Source organism: Oncorhynchus kisutch, linkage group LG17 (assembly GCF_002021735.2).
Source record: "Oncorhynchus kisutch isolate 150728-3 linkage group LG17, Okis_V2, whole genome shotgun sequence".
Classification (NCBI taxonomy): Eukaryota; Metazoa; Chordata; class Actinopteri; order Salmoniformes; family Salmonidae; genus Oncorhynchus; species Oncorhynchus kisutch.
In genome coordinates, this window is record NC_034190.2 from 44,542,917 (window position 1) to 44,566,403 (window position 23,487).

Consider the following 23,487-nt stretch of genomic DNA (forward strand, 5'->3'; position numbering starts at 1 on the left):
ATCAACATTGTTTCATGTGCCCCGATTGACCATGCAGACTGAACGCAAGTGTCGCGAGGTCAAGTAACAAAAAATGCGCTCCTTGATTGACGGGTCGGGGCTAGGTCTGTGTGGAAAGTGGCATGGTGAGAGTGGAGAGGGATGACTCAAGTAGCGGTGTAAACTACAAAAATTTACTTTACACACGGCCTGTAACATTTAACAAACCAAACATTTAAATACTGTTATAGAAGGTAAAGTAAAAACCCAAACTGGTTCTTGCATCAATACTGGTGTATATAGTAAAATAAGGTATACCGCCCAGCCCTAGACAACGCCTTCATTCTCCATCTCCTCCCAGCCTATAGGCAGAAATTCAAATTGGAAGTACCCGTGGTAAGGTCTGTTCAACGCTGGAAACTGGAAACACTGACTGGAAACACTGCCGAGTACAAACAGACCACCTATGACCTCCGCAAGACAATCCGAGACACAAAGACCTTACAAGTGGAATCGCAATTCAACGGCTCAGACACGAGACCCATGTGGACTTCAGACAATCATGGATTACAAAGGGAAAACCAACCATGCTAAACACCTTTTGTGCCAGCTTCGAGGAGAACAACACAGCGCCACTGACATGGGCTTCCGCTGCTCACGAGGACTGCGGGCTCCCGATCTCTGTAGCCAATGTGAGTAGGACCTTCTAGTGTATTAAAACAAAATCAGACAAGCCCATAGTACACGTGTCAAACTCATTCCACGGAGAGCCGAGTATCTGCATGTTTTCGCTCCTCCCTTGTATTTGATTGAAGGTCACTAATTAGTAAAGAACTCTCCTCACCTGGTTGTCTAGGGGTTCATTGAAAGGGAAAAAACAGCAGACACTATGCCCTACATGGAATGAGTTTAACACCCCTGCCATAGTAGAATAGTTGATCTATTTATCTAGTCGGCTTGTTGTGTGTTCTATGTGAGAGAAATACGGTGCTTTCAGACCCCTTGACTTATTTCACATTTTGTTATGTTACAGCCTTATTCTAAAATTGATTAGTCTTTTTTCCCCTCATCAATCTAAACATAATACCCCAAAATGAAAAAAAGGAAAACAGGTTTTTAGGAACAAAAATTCACATTCATAAAAAATATCCATACCTTATTTACTTAAGTATTCAGACCCTTTGCTATGAGACTCAAAATTGAGCTCCGGTGCATCCTGTTTCCATTGATAACCCTTGAAGTTTCTATAACTTTATTGGAGCTGTGGTAAATTCAATTGATTGGACATGATTTGGAAAGACACACAGTTGGTCTATATAAAGTTCCCACTGTTGACCGTGCATATGAGAGCAAAAACATAGCCATGAGGTCGAAGGAATTGTCCATAGAGCTCCGAGACAGGATTGTGTCGAGGCACAGATCTGGGGAAGGGTACCAGAAATATTCTGCAGCATTGAAGGTCTCCAAGAACACAATGGCCTCCATAATTCTTAAATGGAAGGACTCTTCCTAGAGCTGGCGGTCTGGCCAAACTGAGCAATCGGAGAAGGGCATTGGTCATTGAAGTGACCAAGAACCCGATGGTCACTCTGACAGAGCTCCAAAGTTCATCTGTCCAGAAGGACTACCATCTCTGCAGCACTCCACCAATCAGGCATTTATGGTAGAGTGACCAGACGGAAGCCACTCCTCAGTAAAAGGCACATGACAGCCTGCCCGCTTGGAGTTTGACAAAAGGCACGTAAAGGACTCTCAGACCATGAGAAGCAAGATTCTCTGGTCTGATGAAAGAAATATTGATTTTTTTGGCCTGAATGCCAAGCGTCACATCTGGAGGAAACCTGGCACCATCCCTATGGTGAAGGATGCTAGTGGCAGCATCATGCTGTGGGGATGTTTTTAATTGGCAGGGACTGAGACTAGTCAGGATTGAGGGAAAGAGGAACGGATTAAAGTACAGAGATCCTTGAAGAAAACCTGCTCATGAACGCTCAGGACCTCGGACTGGGGTGAAGGTTCACCTTCCATCAGAACAACGACCCTAAGCACACAGCCAAGACAACACAGGAGTGGCTTCGGGACAAGTCTCTGAATGTTCTGGAGTGGCCCAGCCAGATCCCGCAATTGAATCCTGTCATATCTCTGGAGGGACCTGAAAATAGCGGAGCAGCGACGCTCCCCATCCAACCTGACAGAGCTTGAGAGGATCTGCAGAGAAGATCCCCAAGGCTTGTAGCGTCATATCCAAGAAGACACTAGGCTGTAACTGGCAACTTCATTAAATAGTACCCACAAAAAAACAGTCTCAATGGTGAAGAGGTGACTCTGGGATGCTGGCTTTCTAGGCAGAGTTGCAATGAAAAAGCCATATCTCAGACTGGCCAATAAAAAGAAAAAATGTAGATGGGCAAAAGAACACAGACACTGGACAGATGAACTCTGCCTAGAAGGCCAGCATCCCAGAGTCACCTCTTCACTTTTGATGTTGAGACTGGTGACATTTATTTAAGGAAGCTGCCAGTTGAGGACTTGTGAGGTGTCTGTTTCTCAAACTAGTCACTCTAATGTACTTGTCCTCTTGCTCAGTTGTGCACCGGGGCCTCCCACTCCTCTTTCTATTCTGGTTAGAGCCAGTCTGCGCTGTTCTGTGAAGGGAGTAGTACACAGCGTTGTACGAGAATTTCAGTTTCTTGGCAATTTCTCGCATGGAATAGCATTAATTTCTCAGCAGAAGAATCGACTGACGAGTTTCAGAAGAAAGGTCTTTGTTTCTTGCCATTTTGAGCCTATAATCAAACCCACAAATGCTGATGCTCCAGATACTCAACAAGGCCAGTTTTATTGCTTATTTAATCAGGACAACAGTTTTCAGCTGTGCTAACATAATTGCGAAATGGTTTTCTAATTAGCCTTTTAAAATTATAAACTTGGATATGCAAACACAATGCGCCATTAGAACACGAGTGATGGTTTCTGATAATGGGCCTATGTAGATATTCCATAAAAAATCTGCCATTTTCAGCTACAATAGTCATTTACAACAATAGCAATGTCTGCTGGAATTCTGATACATTTTATGTTATTTTAATGGACAATAAAATGGCTTTGCTTTTTTTTCGAAAGGTACTGTATGTGTATATAATATATACTCTGCAACAACAACAAAAAACTTTCCTTTTTCGGGACCATATCCAAATTCTTAAAAATATATATTTTTCGGGACCAAAGATAATTCTTAAAAACCTAAATAAATTCACAGATCATTGTAAAGGATTTAAACACTGTTTCCCATGCTTGCTCAATGAACCATAAACAATTAATGAACATGCACCTGTGGAACGGTTGTTAAGACACTAACAGCTTACAGACGGTAGACAATTAAGGTCACAGTTATAAAAACTTTGAACACTAAAGAGGCCTTTCTACTCACTCTGAAAAACACCAAAAGAAAGATGCCCATGGTCCCTGCTCATCTTTGTGAACGTGAGACGCCTAAGACAGCGCTACAGGGAGACGGGACGGACAGCTGATCGCAATGGCAGACCACATGTAACAACACCTGCACAGTATCGGAACATCTCAGGTACAGGTACTGGATGGCAACATCAACTGCCCGAGTTACACCAGGAACGCACAATCCCACAAGTGCTCAGACTTTCTGCAATAGGCTGAGAGAGGCTGGACTGAGGGCTTGTAGGCCTGTTGTTAGGCAGGTCCTCACCAGACATCACCGGAAACAACGTCGCTTATGGGCACAAACTCACCGTCGCTGGACCAGACAGGACTGGCAAAAAGTGCTTTTGTCTGACGAGTTGCGGTTTTGTCTCACCAGGGATGATGGTCGGACTCGTGTTTATCGTCAAAGTAATGAGCATTACACCGAGGCATGTACTCTGGAGCGGGATCGAGGTGGAGTGTCCGTCATGGTCTGGGGCGGTGTGTCACAGCATCATCGGACTGAGCTTGTTGTCATTGCAGGGAATCTCAACGCTGTGCGTTACAGAGAAGATATCCTCATCCCTCATGTGGTACCCTTCCTGCAGGCTTATCCTGACGTGACCCTCCAGGCATGACAATGCCACCAGCCATACAGCTCATTCTTTGCGTGATTTCCTGCAAGACAGGAATGTCATTGTTCTGCCATGACCAGCGAAGAACCCGGTTTTCTTTGAGCACTTATGGGACCTGTTGGATGGAGGGTGAGGGCTTGGGCCATTCCCCCCAGAAATGTTCAGGAACTTGCAGGTTCCTTGGTGGAAGAGTGGGGTAACTTCTCACAGCAAGAACTGGCAAATCTGGTGCAGTTCATGAGGAGGAAATCTAGTACTTAATGCAGATGGTGGCCACACCAGATGCTGTTTCTTTTGATTTTGACACATTATTCCATTTCTGTTAGTTACATGCCTGTGGAACTTGTTCAGTTTGTCTGTTGAATCTTGTTATTTTCATGTAAATATTTACACATGATTAGTTTGTTGAAAAAAAATGCAGTTGACAGTGAGAGGATGTTCCTTTTTTTGCAGAGTTTATTATTTGTACGTTTTCCCGAGTCACCTTTCCATAGAGGGGTCATATTAGTGTGTAGCCTAAACTGTTCAGATGCTACAGACAGAAGTGGGCAGATTGATTGGCTGTACCGACTTCAGACGACTCCCTTGACACTGAGAACACCATCACATTCATGAGTCTCATCTTTCCAGAGTAGATCTTGGGCCAAACTGTTCGAACCCTACAGATTTTCGGGATGCCTCATGGTCTCACAAACACCGCTGTAGCTTGGCACCTTCCACTCCGGATGCGGAAGGCCACCATTGGTGGATTGATTGTCAATGTGTGTTTGCTTACTAGCCACACGTCAGGCAGGCCAAGGGTTAAGCCTTTACCTTTTCAACCAGCTTGGTCTTTTGTGTGGTATTGTTCTTGAACTCCCAAATTGATGAGTATTGTCATTAGGTTCCATTAGGCTTGTTCCATCTGGGAAGGAGGGAAATTGTATTATGATGTGTCTGAGACTGCCATAATCAGATCTGAATGTCAAAATCTGGGAAGTGACTACCTCTGGATGGCTTTTGCTCCGTCGTGGTTGGAGGCCTCTGAACTTGGAATGAACTGAGGATGGAAAATCTTCTACATTGTTTTTCTAATTCAGAAACAATGACAAGTTAGACACTGCATGTTTGAGACCCCTGGCCTGATGTACAATCAATAGCAGGGAAGGTAGGCTGCACTAGACACGTTGGGGAGACATCTAGACGTAACCTTTTGAAAGACATGTTAGTCAGCAGCTCAGCTCTGTGTGGTTTACAATAATCTTGCCTCATTGACCGCCCCTGCTCATGCTGGTAATTGTCTCTCACTCTTCCATCATATTTCTTTCACTTATTTAAACCTGTTATCTTTGATATCAGTGGTAATCTTCTTGAACTGCAATTTTGGTTAAGGGCTTGTAAGTAAGCATTTCACGGTAGTCTTAACTTGTTGTATTCTGTGTATGTGACAAAGTTTGATTTGATTTTAATGGTGGTAAGGAGAGCAGGAAAGGAAGCCATGAAGATCTGATTTAGCCTCTGATTCCCTCCTTACTCTTCTCATCTACTCTGCCCCCTCTCTCCAGATTCTGCAGGATTGTGCAAAGGCTCGTCGGGAGGTAGAGCTCCACTGGAGGGCATCGCCCTGCTCTCACATCGTACGCATCATGGACATCTACGAAAACCTCTACCAAGGCAGGAAGTGCCTGCTCATCGTCATGGAGTGGTGGGTGACTGACACACACACACACACACACACACATGCACATTTAGCCTATGTTATTCAGTGTTTTCTCTCTCCATTTCAGTATGGATGGAGGTGAGCTATTCAGCCATATTCAAGACCGGGGGAACCAGGCATTCACAGAAAGAGGTAATGAGTAAGGCTGTTACGGGGACCGTATTACCGCCACACCGGCGGTAACGAGTCAAATTCCATGTGACCGTTTAGTCACGGTAGTTGGGCTTCTCCAAGCTTTGATGCTGCTGATGGTCATTAGTAGCCTACCAAACTTGCTAACTGCCTGGTCCTCAGCACTCTATCGTCCCTATAGTTACTCTGACATCAATGCAAATGTGATCTCAAATCTAATCAAACACTTCATGAGAGCCCATGAGCTCATGTTGTGCAACATTTCTATAGCTATGCAATTGTGGTAGAAAGCAATGATGACCTCTATTAAAAAGAGGATCCAATCAGCTTTCTATAGACTCTACCTACTATATTTATTTCATAACCTTCCAAATATTAAGCACATTGCTTCTCTTTACAACAGGAGTATAGCCTACCTGGCTGGCACCACGGGAAAAGCGTCCTCCATTCGCTATTTAAGCGGTAAAAAAAAAAAAAACCGCGAACTAATCCTTTACCAGCAAAAATATTGTCATCAGATTACAGATACTTTTGATAAACTAGAGAATTACATCGAGGATTACTTTTTAAATTCAGAAAGGATGTTTGCGTAAGAAAATATTTGACACTTCTCTAATAAGCATTGAAAAAATGTGCAAGTTGTTAAGTTTGTTCCACCTGAGTGAGTCTACTATGATGACATGCCAAATGTGTAGGCTTTACAGTCCAAGCTATGTCTTTCAATGGTGCGACTGCTGTCGCCATCCAAAGATTACCCAACTTTAATAATAGCTTGTAGGCAAGGATGACAGCAGTGGTGAAGTCTACGGCGATACGGATATCACTTATTATTGATATCTACGTAGCGCATTGATGTGAATAATAGTTGAATTCAAGAAGTTTAAGCTGCCTATCAATCATTGTTTTTGAAACCAGTGGAAAATGTGCTCTTGCAACAGCAGATCCCCGCCTATGAAATAAAAGTGGGGCTTTTATTGCTCAATCTAATTCATGCAAATAAGGAAAATAATTATCAATAGGCCTAATTTGCAGACTTTTGATAGACTTAAAGGGACAATCTGTAGTTGCTACATCCATTTTTGGACTCAATTAAATTATATTTACATAAATTATATATATTAATGTTATTATATGTAGCAGAAAGCAATGGGTTAGAAGAAGCTTACATAACCAATCCATAAAGTAAAATGTAAGATCCATATATGGCCAGCTATGTAAACTTTAACATTGATTTATTTATCCTGCAATAGATGTCGTTCAATTGGTAACATACATTTTTGCCTTCTAATGACTTTTAAGGGGAAAGTAATCTAAAAGTAACTGAATGTAAACAGATTACTGAGTTTCGGTAATCCAAAAGTGACGTTGATGATTACAATTTTGGACAGGTATCTCGTAACTGTGACTGATTACCCAATCCTGGATGACATATTTTTTTCCGCTGCCCCTGTTTCGAGACAGGTGCAGGATAATGGTCCATTCTAAATCAAAACACATTTCACACGTGTATTATTTAGGATATGGAAAGACAATTTTAAATCAAGAATAGTGTGATGGGTGACAATATTAGCCTTGTGAATGATTGTGAATGATGCATGCTTTTTTGTGACTTTTTCCAAATCATAGTCGCACACCTAATGTAGCCTAGCCCATAGGCCTATATGTTCTGGTAAGGTTTGTATAACAATTAAAGTGGGCAAATAACTTCTTTAAATGAAACACATGAATCTGCTTTACATCAGGTGTAGAGCCTAACTGACATGCATACACACAGTGCGTGAATTTCAAGTTTGGGGATCATTTTCACCATAAACATGCACCTTTTTATAATAAAAGCATTACATGCACTTTTGAGAATGGTGTTTTCCTGCTAATGGAACATTCGCTCGTATAGCCTAATAGTTGATCAACATTTTAAGCTAAACATTCTCATCTGTTCAGTTAGGTTCATTGCTTAAAACAGGTTTTTTGAGGCTAGTGGTTGTATTAATTTGGGATCTATTGCATCTCACAGCTGTCCCAGACTATGTTTGGAATATTTATTTCTCGCAAAGAATGGGGTAGGTCAACCTTCGAACTATGGGGGATAGTAGATTGACATAGGCTATTGCTTTTGCTGTTTGTTAGGCCGACTCATCTTGTTGGCAGACAACGTAAATATGGACAGTTCTTCCAATATCTTTAATATGCACCTCGGAATTGGATAAGGATGCGTCCCCAATGTGTCTGTTCACTTGTAGCCTGTGAGAAAGACTTGATCACATGACGTAGAGCCATGTGAGTGAGCGGTGCTTCGGCACTCAGCCGGAAGAAGTGCTGAATATAATAATTATAATGCCCAAGGGCCACTGGCCGCAAAATGCATGGATTCTTTTAGGGGGCATTACAATGTAGCTGGGAAATTCGAGGCATTATCAAGTGCTTGTCATATTGTGAATGAGAGACAGATGAAGTGTGTACAGCCTTGCAAAAAAACAGCAGAGCTCATGCCTTTCATGCAGCCTTAGAATGTATTAAAAATCTAAACATGCAGTTGAAGTCGGAAGTTTACATACACTTAGGTTGGAGTCATTAAAACTCCACAAATTTCTTGTTAAACTATAGTTTTGGCAAGTTGGTTAGGACATCTACTTTGTGCATAACACAAGTAATTTTTCCAACAATTGTTTACAGACAGATTATTTCACTTATAATTCACCGTATCACAATTCCAGAAGTTTACATACACTAAGTTGACTGTGCCTTTAATCAGCGTGGAAAATTCCAGAAAATGATGTCATGGCTTTAGAAGCTTCTGATAGGCTAATTGACTTAATTTGAGTCGATTGGAGGTGTACATGTGGATGTATTTCAAGGCCTACATTCAAACTCCGTGCGTCTTTGCTTGACATCATGGGAAAAATAAAAATAAATCAGCCAAGACCTCAGAAAAGACCTCCACAAGTCTGGTTCATCCTTGGGAGCAATTTCCAAATGCCGTAAGGTACCACGTTCATCTGTACAAACAATAGTACACAAGTATAAACACCATGGGACCATGCAGCCGTCATTCCGCTCAGGAAGGAGACGCGTTCTGTGTCCTAGAGATGAACGAACTTTGGTATGAAAAGTGCAAATCAATCCCAGAACAACAAAAGTATCTTCAAAAGTATCTATATCCACAGTAAAACGAGTCCTATATCGACATAACCTGAAAGGTCACTCAGCAAGGAAGAAGCCACTGCTCCAAAACTGCCATGAAAAAGCCAGACTACGGTTTGCAACTGCACATGGGAACAAAGACCGTACTTTTTGGAGAAATGTCCAAAAACAGAACTGTTTGGCCATAATGACCGTCATTATGTTTGGAGGAAAAAGGAGGAGGCTTGCAAGCCGAAGAACACCATCCCATCCATGAAGCACGGGGGTGGCAGCATCATGTTATGGGGTGTTGTGCTGCAGGAGGGACTGGTGCACTTAACAAAATAGATGGCATCATGAGGTAGGAAAATTATGTGTATATATTGAAGCAACATCTCAAGACATCAGTCAGGAAGTTAAATATTGGTTGCAAGTGGGTCTTCCAAATGGACAATGACCCCAAGCATACTTCCAAAGTTGTGGCAAAATGGCTTAAGGACAACAAAGTCAAGGTATTGGAGTGGCCATCACAAAGCCCCTGACCTCAATAATCTAGAACATTTGTGGGCAGAACTGGAAAAGTCTGTGCGAGCAAGGAGGTCTACAAACCTGACTCAGTTACACCAGCTCTGTCAGGAGGAATGGGCCAAAATTCACCCAATTTATTGTGGGAAGCCTGTGGAAGGCTAGCCAAAACGTTTGACCCAAGTTAAACAATTTAAAGGCAATGCTACCAAATACTAATTGAGTGTATGTAAACTTCTGACCCACTGGGAATGTGATGAAAGAAATAGAAGCTGAAATAAATCATTCTCTCTACTATTATTCAGACATTTCATATTCTTAAAATAAAGTGGTGATCCTAATTTACCTAAAACAGGGAATTTTTACTGGGATTAAATGTCAGGAATTGTGAAAAACGGAGTTTAAACGTATTTGGCTAAGGTGTATGTAAACTTCCGACTTCAACTGTAGCCCAACTAAAATTACGTAAATAACTCTACATTAAGAATATAGGAGTACCTATTTCTTTGTTAACCACTCAACACAGAATAGCTGCATGAGTGCACTCCCTCATTGTATTCATCTACAGTGCCTTGCGAAAGTATTCGGCCCCCTTGAACTTTGCGACCTTTTGCCACAATTTTTCAGTTTTTGATTTGTTAAAAAAGTTTGAAATATCCAATAAATGTCGTTCCACTTCATGATTGTGTCCCACTTGTTGTTGATTCTTCACAAAAAAATACAGTTTTATATCTTTATGTTTGAAGCCTGAAATGTGGCAAAAGGTCGCAAAGTTCAAGGGGGCCGAATACTTTCGCAAGGCACTGTATGTGTTCTAGGCAAATGTCTGCTACATGAACTACTGTTGCCCACAGCCATATGGCATAGGCAGATCAGGGCCTAACATAAGGACAACTCAGGAGTATGCTATTCTGTTAATCTGAAATATACTATTTTTTTAATATCATGTTTCTTTAGACCTGTCTAAAATAAAGAACGGATTGATTGTGATTGTGTAGGCTATATTACATGGCTTTATTAGACTTTTTAAAAGGTAGATGTTCCAAAGGTCTTAATCAGTGGCTTGTAGGCTATGCATGGAAGCTAGTAGATGCTAAATGTGTATGTTAATTAACGGTCAGTTACCGTGAGACGAGCAGTTATTTCATGACCCCCACTGCCCTAGTAATGAAAAATATTTTCTCTAATTTCTGACCATATGAATAATGTATCCCTTCTAGAGGTCGACCGATTAACTCGGGCCGATTTTCAAGTGTTCTTAACAATTGGTAATCGCCTTTTTGGACGCTGATTAAATTGCAATCCACGCAGGCTGACCACCTGTTTTGCGAGTGCAGCATCAAAAGGACCACGGTAAGTTGCTAGCTAGCATTAAACTTAACTATATAAAAAAACGATCAATCTTCACATAATCACAAGTTAACTACACATGGTTGATGTAATTACTAGGTTAACTATCTTGTCCTGTGTTGCATATAATCACTGGTGCCTGTTAATTTATCATCGAGTCACAGCCTACTTCAACTTCGCTCAACGGGTGCTGATTTCACAAAAGAGCATCTGTGAAAAAAGCACAATCGTTGCACTAATGTACCTAACCATCAACATCAATACCTTTTCTTAAAATCAATACACATAAATATATTATTTTAAACCTGCTTATTTAGTTAAAAGATTCATGTTAGCAGGCAATATTAACTTGTAGTGAAATTGTGTCACTTCTCTTGCGTTTAGTGCAAGCAGAGTCAGGATATATGCAGCAGCTTGGGCCACCTGGCTCATTGCGAACTGTGTGAAGACCATTTCTTCCCAACGAAGACCGTAATTCATTTGCCAGAATTTTACGTACTTATGACATACATTGCACAACCTTCAATGTTAACAGAAATATTTAGATTTACGGTTGCCACCCGTTCGATAAAATACAGAACGCTTCGGTAATACACTGAAAGAAAAAAACATTTCTTTTTAAAATGGTAGTTTCCGGATTTGACCGTATTAATGACCAAAGGCTCGTTTTTCTGTGTGTTTTAGGATATTATAATTAAGTCTATGATTTGATAGAGCAGTCTGATTGAGCGGTGGTAGGCAGCAGCAGGCTCGTAAGCATTCATTCAAACAGCACTTTACTGCATTTGCCAGCAGCTCTTAGCAATGCTTGAAGCACAGCGCTGTTTATGACTTCAAGCCTATCAACTCCCGAGAATAGGCTGGCAATACTAAAGTGTCTATAAGATCCAATAGTCAAAGGTATATAAAATACAAATGGTATAGAGAGAAATAGTTGACATGTCATAATTCCTATAGTAACTTGCAGCTGAACTTGAAAGGGGTTCCTTTGTTATTTTACCATTCATCCCTTCTGTGGGGAATGTCTTGATTTACTTCAATTACAGTCTGTGTTTCGTGTAGGCTTAAACCACCTCAGCATGTTGATGCTCGTGTAAATCTCGCAAATATAAGGTAACGTTTGTCATTATGTTTTCATAAACTCCACTCTACAAAAAAAAAATATCTTTGCTTATATTTAGCCAATATTGATCAGAGTTACCTTGTCCTATGGATATCTACACAGTTATCAAATTGGCAAGGTGGTGTAAGCCTACAAGAAACACAGACCTTATTTGAAGTGAATCTAAAAATATCCTATGGAATAAATGAATGAAGATTTTGCTGGAAGGTGTCATGGGAATTATGAGTCACAATTTTGTAGTCAATTCTTCTTCTTCTTATTATTATTATTATTAAAATAGGATTTCGTGCATATAGAAATTAGTTTTTGTTTTCAACATTCATCCACAGGTAACTTAAACTATAGTTTTATTATTCAAACAGTTGAGAGTATTTGTATCTCCTAAGCAGACTCTTCAGTATCCTTGTCACTGCAGAGACTGTGCGTGTGTGTACGATTATATTAATTTTACAGGCGGCAGAGAAAAGCAGAGCACCAGTGTGGGACTTTTACATTGAATTGGCACCAGGGAAACCAAGGTGTCTTATTTGTGAGAAAGATGTAGGTCAAAGAATACCACCAAACTGGAATCACCTTAAGAACACTCATCCAAATGCTCATAAGGAAGCAGTGATGAAAAAAGCAAATACAAATTCTTCACAAGGAAAAGGTGATAGACACATCGCAGGCTACAATATTACAACTTTTTAATAAACAAACAAAATGGCAAGACAAAAGACCCAAGGGCCAAGAAGATGGATGAAGCCATTTTTGAGATGATGGTTTTCAGTGGCTGATTACTCTTGCTGAACCCTGGCACAGGATCAAAGATGAAAGATTCTACCTCCACAGAAATGCTAGATAAAACGCATGAAAGAGTTGCGAAGAATCTGGTGGCACCAGTGAATGCTCCACACATGGCATTCACAACTGACTGCGGGTCAGGCACTACAGAATCCCTGATGAGCCTTACTCAACATTTTATTGACAATGTCTGGACAAGAAAGCAGGTTGTGCTGAATGTCAAGACTACGATTGGACCACACACAGGAAACTACATCAGAGATGTTTTTGACCATGTTGTAATACTGTGAAATCCACACAGAACGTGTAGTGCTGGTCCTCAGGGACAGTGGGGCAAACATGGTGAAAGGTATGAGACTGGCAGAGCTTCCAGACTTCAGCTGCAGTGCACACACCCTACAGCTTGTAATCAATGATGGCCTATCCAGTCAGAGCTGTGCTAGACTTTATTGCCATGTTGAAGAGCTGTGCAACTCACTTTGACCACTCTGTACTGGCCAAACAGAGGCTGAGGGTCATTCAGGAAGCGCTTGGCCTTCCCAAACACAGCATCATCCAAGAAGTTCAAACTCGCTGGAACTCAACACTACACATGTTGCAGAGGATGTTTGAACAGAGGCGTGCACTGAATGTGTATGCAGGTGAATACGGACACATCAGCAGTTTGTCTGCTGCACAGTGGGAAATTGTCTCTAACCTAATTAAGACTCTGGCACCTATGGAGGAGGTGACACTGGAGATGTGCCACTCCAACTCTACAGCCGCATGCAGCCACATGCACAGCCAGAAGAGGACTGGCCACCCCACAGCCTGGTTCTTCTCTAGGTTTCTTCCTAGGTTTTGGCCTTTCTAGGGAGTTTTTCCTAGCCACCTTCTACACCTGCATTGCTTGCTGTTTGGGGTTTTAGGCTGGGTTTCTGTACAGCACTTTGAGATATCAGCTGATGTACGAAGGGCTATATAAATACATTTGATTTGATCATCCCCGGTGTGTTGGTGCTGAAGCTGCAAGGCATCAACTTTACGGAAGACCATGTTGGACAGTCTGACAAGGTGCTTCTCCAAGGCCGAGCAGACCAAGTCCCTGGTGATGGCAACTGTCCTGGATCCACATTACTAGAGCTTCGCCTTCACCTCAGGGAAAGCAAAAGAGTGGCTGAAGAACAAATCTGACCTTCTAAGAAACCAAATCCCAGAGCCACAGCAGAAGGGACTAGTGAAGAGGAGGACCCAGATCCAGGTGCTAAGAGTCCGTCTGGTGGACAGCCTCTACACTAGAATCGTTGGAAGTCAATAGGACAGTCCAGTGAAGTTTTGAAATGGATTTGGAGCGTTACCTCACAGAGCCTGTCATTGACAGAAAGAGTGGCTTGCCTTTGGAGTGGCGGAAGCAGAATGAGGACAGACTTCAATCACTCGCTCCACTGGTAAAGAAGTTTCTCTGTCCCCCACCTTCTTCGGTCCCAAGCGAGAGAGTGTTCAGTGAGGTGGGGATAATTTTATGACTGACAGTGGAGCATGCAGACAATCTCTGCTTTCTGCACTACAACCTAAAACTTAACTGGGAATATTGAAGACTCATGTTAAAAGGAACCACCAGTTTTCATATGTTCTCATGTTCTGAGCAAGGAACTTAAACATTAGCTTTTTTACAAGGCACGTATTGCACTTTTTCTTTCTTCTCCAACACGGTGTTTTTGCATTATTTAAACCAAATTGAACATGTTTCATTATTTATTTGAGACTAAATTAATTTTATTTCTGTATTATATTAAGTTAAAATAAAGTGTTCATTGTTCATTCAGTATTTTTGTAATTGTACGTATGTATGTATGTATGTATGTATGTATGTATGTATGTATGTATGTATGTATGTATGTAAAATCGTCTGGGTTATTCGGTTTTGGCTTATTTCGGTCCTCCAATTTGTATCGGCGTTTAAAAATCAGTCGGCCGACCTCTAATCCCTTCACTCCGCTGGTATTCAACTCTGTTCACTCTCTCAGTTATGCCTCTAACTCGGTCTTTCTCTTCTCTCCCACCCCGTCTAGAGGCCTCTGACATCATGAAGAGTATAGGAGAAGCTATCCAGTACCTGCATGCCATTGACATCGCTCACAGAGACATTAAGGTAAAGACTCTGGTGATTAAATGAACAGAATTACACTAAACATCTCTTATTTTGCGTACATGTTCAGTCCAATAAATAATTATGCTATTTTCTCGTCCATCAGCCAGAAAATCTGTTGTACACTTCCAAAAAACCAGATGCACTCCTCAAACTAACCGATTTTGGGTTTGCCAAAGAAATCACCACACTCAACTCCCTGGCAACGCCATGCTACACACCCTATTATGTTGGTAAGGGCACGCAACTCAGTCTTACTGACTGGTTTAATAGTACAGCCTACCCTGTTAGTATAATTATTTGTGAATATTTCAGTGGCATTGATTATTAAGTTCATAAAATATAAGGCTTCAATGTATTTTGAGTCTGTATTTCCTCTCCTTGATCTCAGCCCCTGAGGTTCTTGGTCCAGAGAAGTACGACAAATCCTGTGATATGTGGTCTCTGGGTGTTATCATGTATATCCTGTAAGTGATACAAAATAGCTTGACAGCATGAATCAATTCCCAATAACTGCGCTGTACAAGATGTACGACCTTACGTGGTTCTTATATATTCTCCTCTCCTCCTACCACCTAGGCTGTGTGGATATCCTCCCTTCTACTCTAACCACGGCCTGGCCATCTCCCCTGGGATGAAAAAGCGCATCAGGAACGGACAGTACGAGTTCCCCAACCCAGAGTGGTCTGACGTGTCAGAGGACGGTAAGAGAGAGAGAAGACAGATATTTACAGTTGAAGTCGGAAGTTTACATGCACCAAATATATTTAAACTCCGTTTTTCACAATTCCTGACATTTATTCCTAGTAAAAATTCCCTGTCTTAGGTCAGATCACCACTTTATTTTAAGAATGTGAAATGTCAGAATAATAGTAGAGTGATTTATTTCAGCTTTTATTTCTTTCATCACATTCCCAGTGGGTCAGAAGTTTACATACACTCAATTAGTATTTGGTAGCATTGCCTTTAAATTGTTTAACTTGGGTCAAATGTTTTGGCTAGCCTTCCACAGGCTTCCCACAATAAGTTGGGTGAATTTTGGCCCATTCCTCCTGACAGAGTCAGGTTTGTAGGCCTCCTTGCTCGCACATGCTTTTTCAGTTCAACCCACACATTTTCTATAGGATTGAGGTCATATCTTTGTGATGGCCACTCCAATACCTTGACTTTGTTGTTCTTAAGCCATTTTTTGGAAGTATGCTTGGGGTCATTGTCCATTTGGAAGACCCATTTGCGACCAAGCTTTAACTTCCTGACGGATGTCTTGAGATATTGCTTCAATATATCCACATAATTTTTCTACCTCATGATGCCACCTATTTTGTGAAGTGTACCAGTCCCTACTGCAGCAGAGCACCCCCTCAACATGATGCTGCCACCCCCGTGCTTCACGGTTGGGATGGTGTTCTTCGGCTTGCAAGCCTCCCCCTTTTTCCTCCAAACATAACAATGGTCATTATGGCCAAAAGGTTCTATTTTTGTTTCATCAGACCAGAGGACATTTCTCCAAAAAGTACGATCTTTGTCCCCATGTGCAGTTGCAAACCGTAGTCTGGCTTTTTCATGGCGGTTTTGGAGCAGTGGCTTCTTCCTTGCTGAGCGGCATTTCAGGTTATGTCGATGTAGGACTAATTTTACTGTGGATATAGATCATTTTGTACCTGCTTCCTCCAACATCTTCTCAAGGTCCTTTGCTGATGTTCTAGGATTGATTTGCACTTTTCGCACCAAAGTACGTTCATCTCTAGGAGACAGAACGTGTCTCCTTCCTGAGCGTTATGACGGCTGCGTGGTCCCATGGTGTTTATACTTGCGTACTATTGTTTGTACAGATGAACGTGGTAACTTCAGGCATTTGGAAATTGCTCCCAAGGATGAACCAGACTTGTGGAGGTCTCCAATTTTTTTCTGAGGTTTTGGCTCATTTCTTTTGATTTTCCCATGATGTCAAGCAAAGAGTTTGAAGGTAGGCCTTGAAATACATCCACAGGTACACCTCCAATTGACTCAAATGATGTCAGTTAGCCTATCAGAAGCTTCTGAAGCCATGACATCATTTTCTGGAATTTTCCAAGCTGTTTAAAGGCACAGTCAACTTAGTGTGTATGAACGTTTGACCCACTGGAATTGTGATACAGTGAATTATAAGTGATATAATCTGTCTGTAAATCTATAATCTAGTCTGTAAACAATTGTTGGAAAAATTACTTGTGTCATGCACAAAGTAGATGTCTTAACCGACTTGCCAAAACTATTGTTTAACAAGAAATTTGTGGAGTGGTTGAAAAACTAGTTTTAATGACTCCAACCTAAGTGTATGTAATTATCTGACTTCAACTGTATATGGGCTGGGTTCAAAATGATATCTTGACTTTGATGGTAATTACCTGAATTGCTTAACTAACTGTTTTCCTGTGTTTTCTCTCTCCCAGCCAAACAGTTGATCCGTCACTTACTGAAGACTGAGCCCACCCAGAGGATGAGCATCACAGAGTTCATGAACCACCCCTGGATCAATGTAATCACACCACCCTTCTGTTATCCCTATAGTCCAGGCAGTTGGACCATGATGCAGTCGTTGTCGATTGTTATGAAGATGCATACTGATTATTCACTAGCAACTTTCAATGCAACTAGACCACAAGAAGACAACAGAAGAGTGCAATAAATGGTTGTTTTTTTCTGAATGGAATTTCACAATTCTCAAAAGTTATCATATTACATTTTTATTTAACCTTAATTTATCTAGGTTAGTCTCATTGAGTTAAACATATATTTTTCAGAGGGGCCTGGTCCAACCAAGACAGCAGCAGAGGGAAACAATTATTCCTTACCATTTGGTTTACACCACATTTAAAATTGTTGGTGATATTTATTATTCCCTTTCAAAATCTTCAACCTTTTTGTTGCCATACAGCCTGAAATGAAAATGCATTAAGTGAGACCTTTTCCGGCTTTTACACAGTAACCCACAATATCGAGGTGGGGGGAAAAATCTAGAAAATGTATTGACATGAATACAGTAAAATACCCTGTTTGGATACGTGAACACCCCCCTGAGTAAATACTTGGAACCACCTTTTGCTTGAATTACAGCCACGAGTCTCTTTTTGAATATGCCTCTATTTACTTTGTACACGTAGGCTGTGCAATATTTGCCCATTCTTCCTTGTAGAGTTGTTCAAACTCAGACAAATTGCATGGTGACCGTTCACGGACTACACTCTTCGAGTCATTCCACAGAGTTTCAATGGGATTTAGGTCGGTGCTCTGTCTAGGACACTCAAGGATATTCACCTTCTTGTCCTTCAGCCACTGTACTGTTACTTTGGCAGTGTGCTTTAGGCCATTTGTCATGTTGAAATGCGATCCATCTTCCCATATTCAATTTCTTGGCGGAGGGCTGCAGTTCTTCCTCAAGAATCTGTCGGTATTTTGTACTGTCCATTTTCTCTTCTATTCTGACAAGTGCTCCAGTCCCTGCTGAAGAGAAACACCCCATCAACAGGATGTTGCCACCGCCAAGCTTTACTCTAGGCATGGGGTTGTTTGGGTGGAAAGATGTTGGGTTTTGACCTTAGCACCTCTTGCCACTTGGCCTCAGAATCTACAATGTGCTTTTTGGCAAAGCTCAAACAAGACTTGATGTGGCTTTTTTTGAGGAGGGTTTTATTCTTGCCACCCTCCCATAGAGGCCAGATTTGTGGAGCGCTTGTGATATTGTGGTCATATGCACACGTTGACCAGTCTTTGCCGTAAAGACCTGAAGCTCCTTCAAGGTCGCCATTGGCTTCTTGGTAGCCTCTGATCAGTCTCCTCCTTGCCCGATCATTCAGTTTGGAGGGACAGCCTGAACTATGTAGGGTCTGGGTGGTGCCATACGCCTTCCACTTCTTACTAATGGTCTTAACTGTGCTCCGAGGGATAGACAAAGCCTTTGACTTTTTTTATATCAATCCCGACTTTCCACAATTTTATCTCGTAGATCATTTGAAAGTACCTTTCGCCCATAGTGGATTCTTTGCTTTGAATTGTACTACTAAGCAGTGGAGTCCTCTATGAACAACTCCTTTTATTCTGAACTAATCAACGTCACTACAATTGACCACAGAAGCCAATTAGCTTGATTTGTGATCTGGAAGATGGTTGGTTATACTTCAAGTTTGCAATTGCAATTCTAAGGGGGTGGTGTTCACTTATCCAAGTGATTAATTTTCAGAGTAAAAATTACATAAATCACTTGGATTTTGTGGGTTACTGTGTGTAAATAAAGCTGGAAAAAGTCACATTTTGTGTTGTAAATTTCAGGCTGTAAGGCAAAAAAGGTGAACATTTTGAAAGGTGGTGGTGACTTTCTATACCCACTGTTAGCAGTTGATGTTATTCTTCAATAACACAGCCCCCAAGGCAAATCAGGGGGAGAAAATCATAGATGTTATGCTGGGAAATAGATGGTCGATGTTCATTCTTCCCTGTCCTCAATGATTCTCCACAGAACAAAGACACAGGAGGTAATTTATAACCCTTAACCTGAGCCTTTGATTGACCAATTAGAATTCCTTGCAGTAAAATTGGGCCAATGGCCAAAAAACAAGTTATTCTGTTATAGGCTCAATGTATGGACGATTCTGACCAATGAGATCTTGCCACATGAATCCAGAACTGAAACCCCTACACAGATTCTAACCAGATGTTGAATTGAAAATCAACTATTTCCATTGAGCGTTAATTTCCTATTGACCTCTAGTCCTCTGTGTTGTGTGTATTATCCTAAAATATTCTTACACCACTGTACATTACAATTGCCAGCAGCATACCACCCTGCATACCACTGCTGGCTTGCTTCTGAAGCTAAGCAGGGTTGGTCCTGGTCAGTTCCTGGATGGGAGACCAGATGCTGCTGGAAGTGGTGTTGTAGGGCCAGGCACTCTTTCCTCTGGTCTAAAAAAAATACTAATTTCAGATGGGACATTAAATGGGTGTCCTGACTCTCTGAGAGGTCATTAAAGATCCCATGGCACTTATCGTAAGAGTAGGTGTGTTAACCCCAGTGTCCTGGCTAAATTCCCAACCTGGCCCTCAAACCATCACGGTCACCTAATAATCCCCAGTTTACAATTGGCTCATTCATCCCCCTCTCCACTGTAACTATTCCCCAGGTCGTTGCTGTAAATGAGAACATGTTCTCAGTCAACTTACCTGGTAAAATAATGGATAAATAAATCAAATAAAAAGAAACATACAAGCGTCATGGATGAAGTTAATCATAAGTACCACCGCATGAAGTCCTAATGACAATCACATTCCTCAGTCAACTAAACTAAACTGGCCATGTGATGTCAACACGACACATTTGCTGTTGTAGCATATTATGTTGCTGCAATCACATCCTTTTCTTGCCTGGTGGTCCAGTCTGTTTGTGCTAACTCCTCTCTGTTTCGCTTCTTTGACATACCAAAGAAACTTGCCTCACAGTAATGGTAACTTGGCAACCATAAAACCACATACGGTATGGGACCAGGATATTCTTTTACAACATGTTTTTTTGTAATAATTGACCTCCCTAGAGTTGCTGAATACTTTTCACATTTCCAATTTGATCCTATATTCATGTTCCTTGATTGGACACAATGCTTTTTCCAAAGCAATGCGCTAACTTAAGCTGGTCTCCCTACAGCAGTCTATGGAGGTCCCTCAGACCCCTCTCCATACCAGTCGCGTGCTGCAGGAGGAGCAGGACGTCTGGGAGGAGGTCAAGGTGAGCACTGGCACTGCAGTGATGTGAATGCATTCTTTCTGCATCTAACTTGGAAAACAACAATATCCTACTATAGACTGTACAAAATACAGTGTTTTGGTCTGCTTCTATCTACATAATTGCACATTTGCTCCTTTGGATGTTCTTGGTCCTTTACACATTATGTATAATTGTTTCTATGTGATTTGCTAATGGTGTGATTGTTGTTACTAGGAGGAAATGACAAGTGCCCTGGCAACCATGAGAGTGGACTATGAGCAAATCAAAATCAAGACCATCGAGGATTCGACCAATCCGCTGCTGATTAAGAGAAGGAAGAAAGCAAACAATGCAGCCACTAAACCACCGGGCCTATGAAACAAAATAACTTACACCGCACATGCCCTTCCATGCGGTGAAAGAGAGCTGATAGGGCAAACAGGGATTATTTAAAGGGTGAAAGTCTGAATCTCCAGAAATATTACTTTTCCAGTTTTTTGAACTTCCTTTTTAGTTGTTTTATTCTCATCGTTTTACCCCATTTTAATGTTGTTTTTTTCCCCCACCTTGCCATTCAAGGTAAAGAACCATTTTGTTCATTTGCTTTTTTGTCCACATAGAGATCAGATGTTTATCGTCACGTCTCGGTGATGTACTGGGTTTTTCTGTCGTTGTTGCTGATCACTGCAAGCTGACTGCACTGTAACTAATCCAGTATCTTGACCCAGCTCTGTTCTGTGTTTTATCATTGTTGATTCCCCTCGGTATTGGCCACATGTTTTTCTAACTTTATCTGTGGGTCTTCAGATGATACTGCCATGAAAACATTGAATGCTTCTCCAGTTATACTGTGGATCCATAATATTTTTCTGCTTTGCACTGGTTAACTCTACACAATGGAGGAAGCATCACTTTTCTTTGTTTAATAGGATGCCCTTTAGTTTCTTCTTCCTTTAGTTGTCATTCATTTTATATACTTATTAACACCTCACACCAACAATATACATGTTCTATTTGTTGTGTGGGGTTTTTGTTGCCCTGAACTCTCTGATTTTGTTTTGATTGGACTTCTAAGTTGTATGACTGCAGTTGACTGTGTTTTCATTGTTGGTTGGGTTTGATTTCTTAGCCAACGCACCCATAGCCAAAGTTATAGTCACCATATTTTTTTTTAGAGTGGACTGACTGTTTAGAAAGACTGTGCCTTGAGGACATTGGGAAAAATCCTTACTTGATATTTGTGAGCCTAACTTTTCACACACATCTATCTCCCATTGAGGTTATGCATGATTGACACAAGTTCAAGGTCTGTGCACTAATCTCAAATTTAAATTTTTCCCAGTGTGATGACAGTGGGGGAATATTCAAGCCACTTTGGCTGTAGCAAATGTACATTGTTATCAAATATCCAAACCATGAGATCACAAAATCACCACATCCCACAGATGTTGTAGCCTACTTCACAATTATCCTGATTGCAATTGTTTAAATATATTTTCAGTGAATTCCCACTAATGAACTATGCAACACAAGTGTCACTATTAGTTTCCACGCAGCAGCAATAATGTTTTGGGTTTCTGCTGTGTTAGGTGATGGGGAACACTGAGTGTAAGGGCACCATTGTAATGCATAGTGGTATGGCAGTACACATATGACATGTAGCACTGGCTGTCTTTTGGATTAAAACTTGTATAAAATCCCTTATCCGTTCAAATGTGTTGATTGATGTGTGACTGGTGGTGTTGTGCCACAATCCTAAAGTAGCCTTGATGTCAAACTGTGCCAATGCAGGACATTATCCTGTTTGTGCAGCCCTGTACCACCATCTGCTGTCATGGAGATGGAAAGACAACCTCTTATACAGCGTCTTCAGAAAGTATTCACAATCCTTGATTTTTTTGGCCAACACAAAATAATCATGTCAAAACATGTCAAAGTGCAAGCAGTATTCTCACTTGTAAAAAAAAATATATATGATTAGATAAGTATTCACCCCCTGTTTCTATTTTATAATCTCTTTTGGCAGGAATTGGAGCTGTGAGTCTTTCTGGGTGGGTCTCTAAGAGGTTTCCAACATTTGCACATTTATTTATTTTTTCAATTCTTCAATCATTGTCAAGTTAGTTGTTGATCAGTGCTTGACGATCATTTTCGGCCACTCGGGACAATCACTGTCTTGGTAAGCAACTCCAATGTAGATTTGGCCTTGTTTTAGGTTATTGTCCTGCTGAAAGGTGAAGTCATCTCCCAGTGTCTGGTGCAAAGCAGACTGAACCAGGTCTTCCTCTGGGATTTTACCTGTGCTTAGCTCCATTCTGTTTTATCCTGAAACTCCCCCGTCCTTAACGATTACAAGCATACCCATAACATGATGCCGCCACCACTATGCTTGAAAATATGGAGGGTGGTACTCATGTTGTTTGGGGAAAATCCAATACATTAACAACACATTGTATTCAGGACAAATAGTAAATTGCTTTGCCACATTTTTTTTGCTTTATAACATTAGTGCCTTATTGCAAACGGGATGCATGTTTTTGGAATATTTATGTTTTGTACATGCTTCCACCTTTACACTCTGTCAATTAGGTTAGTATTGTGGAGTAACTACAATGTTGATCCATCCTCAGTTTTATATCACAGCCATTAAACTGTTTTATATTCACCATCTGCCTCATGGTGAAATCCTTGAGCTGTTTCCTTCCTCTCCGGCAACTGAGTTTCTTTCTCGTGACTGGGTGTATTAATACACCATTCAAGGTGTAATCAATAACTTCATGCTCAAAGTGATATTCAATCTATGCTTTTTTTTATACCCATCTATTAATAGGTGCCCTTTGC

The 23,487-nt window shown here is 41.1% G+C and overlaps 1 protein-coding gene across 2 annotated transcripts in view; it reads left to right on the forward strand.

Moving 5' to 3' along the window:
• LOC109907733 (MAP kinase-activated protein kinase 2) overlaps nt 1-22,350 on the forward strand; it is a 38,303-nt gene extending 15,953 nt beyond the window's left edge. The window contains exons 1-10 of one of the 2 annotated variants that reach the window (XM_031793897.1): nt 355-671; nt 5,594-5,733; nt 5,816-5,880; nt 14,833-14,912; nt 15,016-15,142; nt 15,301-15,376; nt 15,489-15,613; nt 17,342-17,427; nt 20,587-20,667; nt 20,881-22,350. In XM_031793897.1, the coding sequence (XP_031649757.1) occupies nt 567-671; nt 5,594-5,733; nt 5,816-5,880; nt 14,833-14,912; nt 15,016-15,142; nt 15,301-15,376; nt 15,489-15,613; nt 17,342-17,427; nt 20,587-20,667; nt 20,881-21,024 (1,029 nt within the window). In that variant the 5' untranslated portion in view covers nt 355-566 and the 3' untranslated portion in view covers nt 21,025-22,350. Of the gene's footprint in view, nt 1-354; nt 672-5,593; nt 5,734-5,815; nt 5,881-14,832; nt 14,913-15,015; nt 15,143-15,300; nt 15,377-15,488; nt 15,614-17,341; nt 17,428-20,586; nt 20,668-20,880 lie in introns of those variants that run through there. The other variant, XM_020505898.2, reaches the window with a different exon arrangement.
• The last annotated feature ends 1,137 nt before the right edge of the window (nt 22,351-23,487 follow it).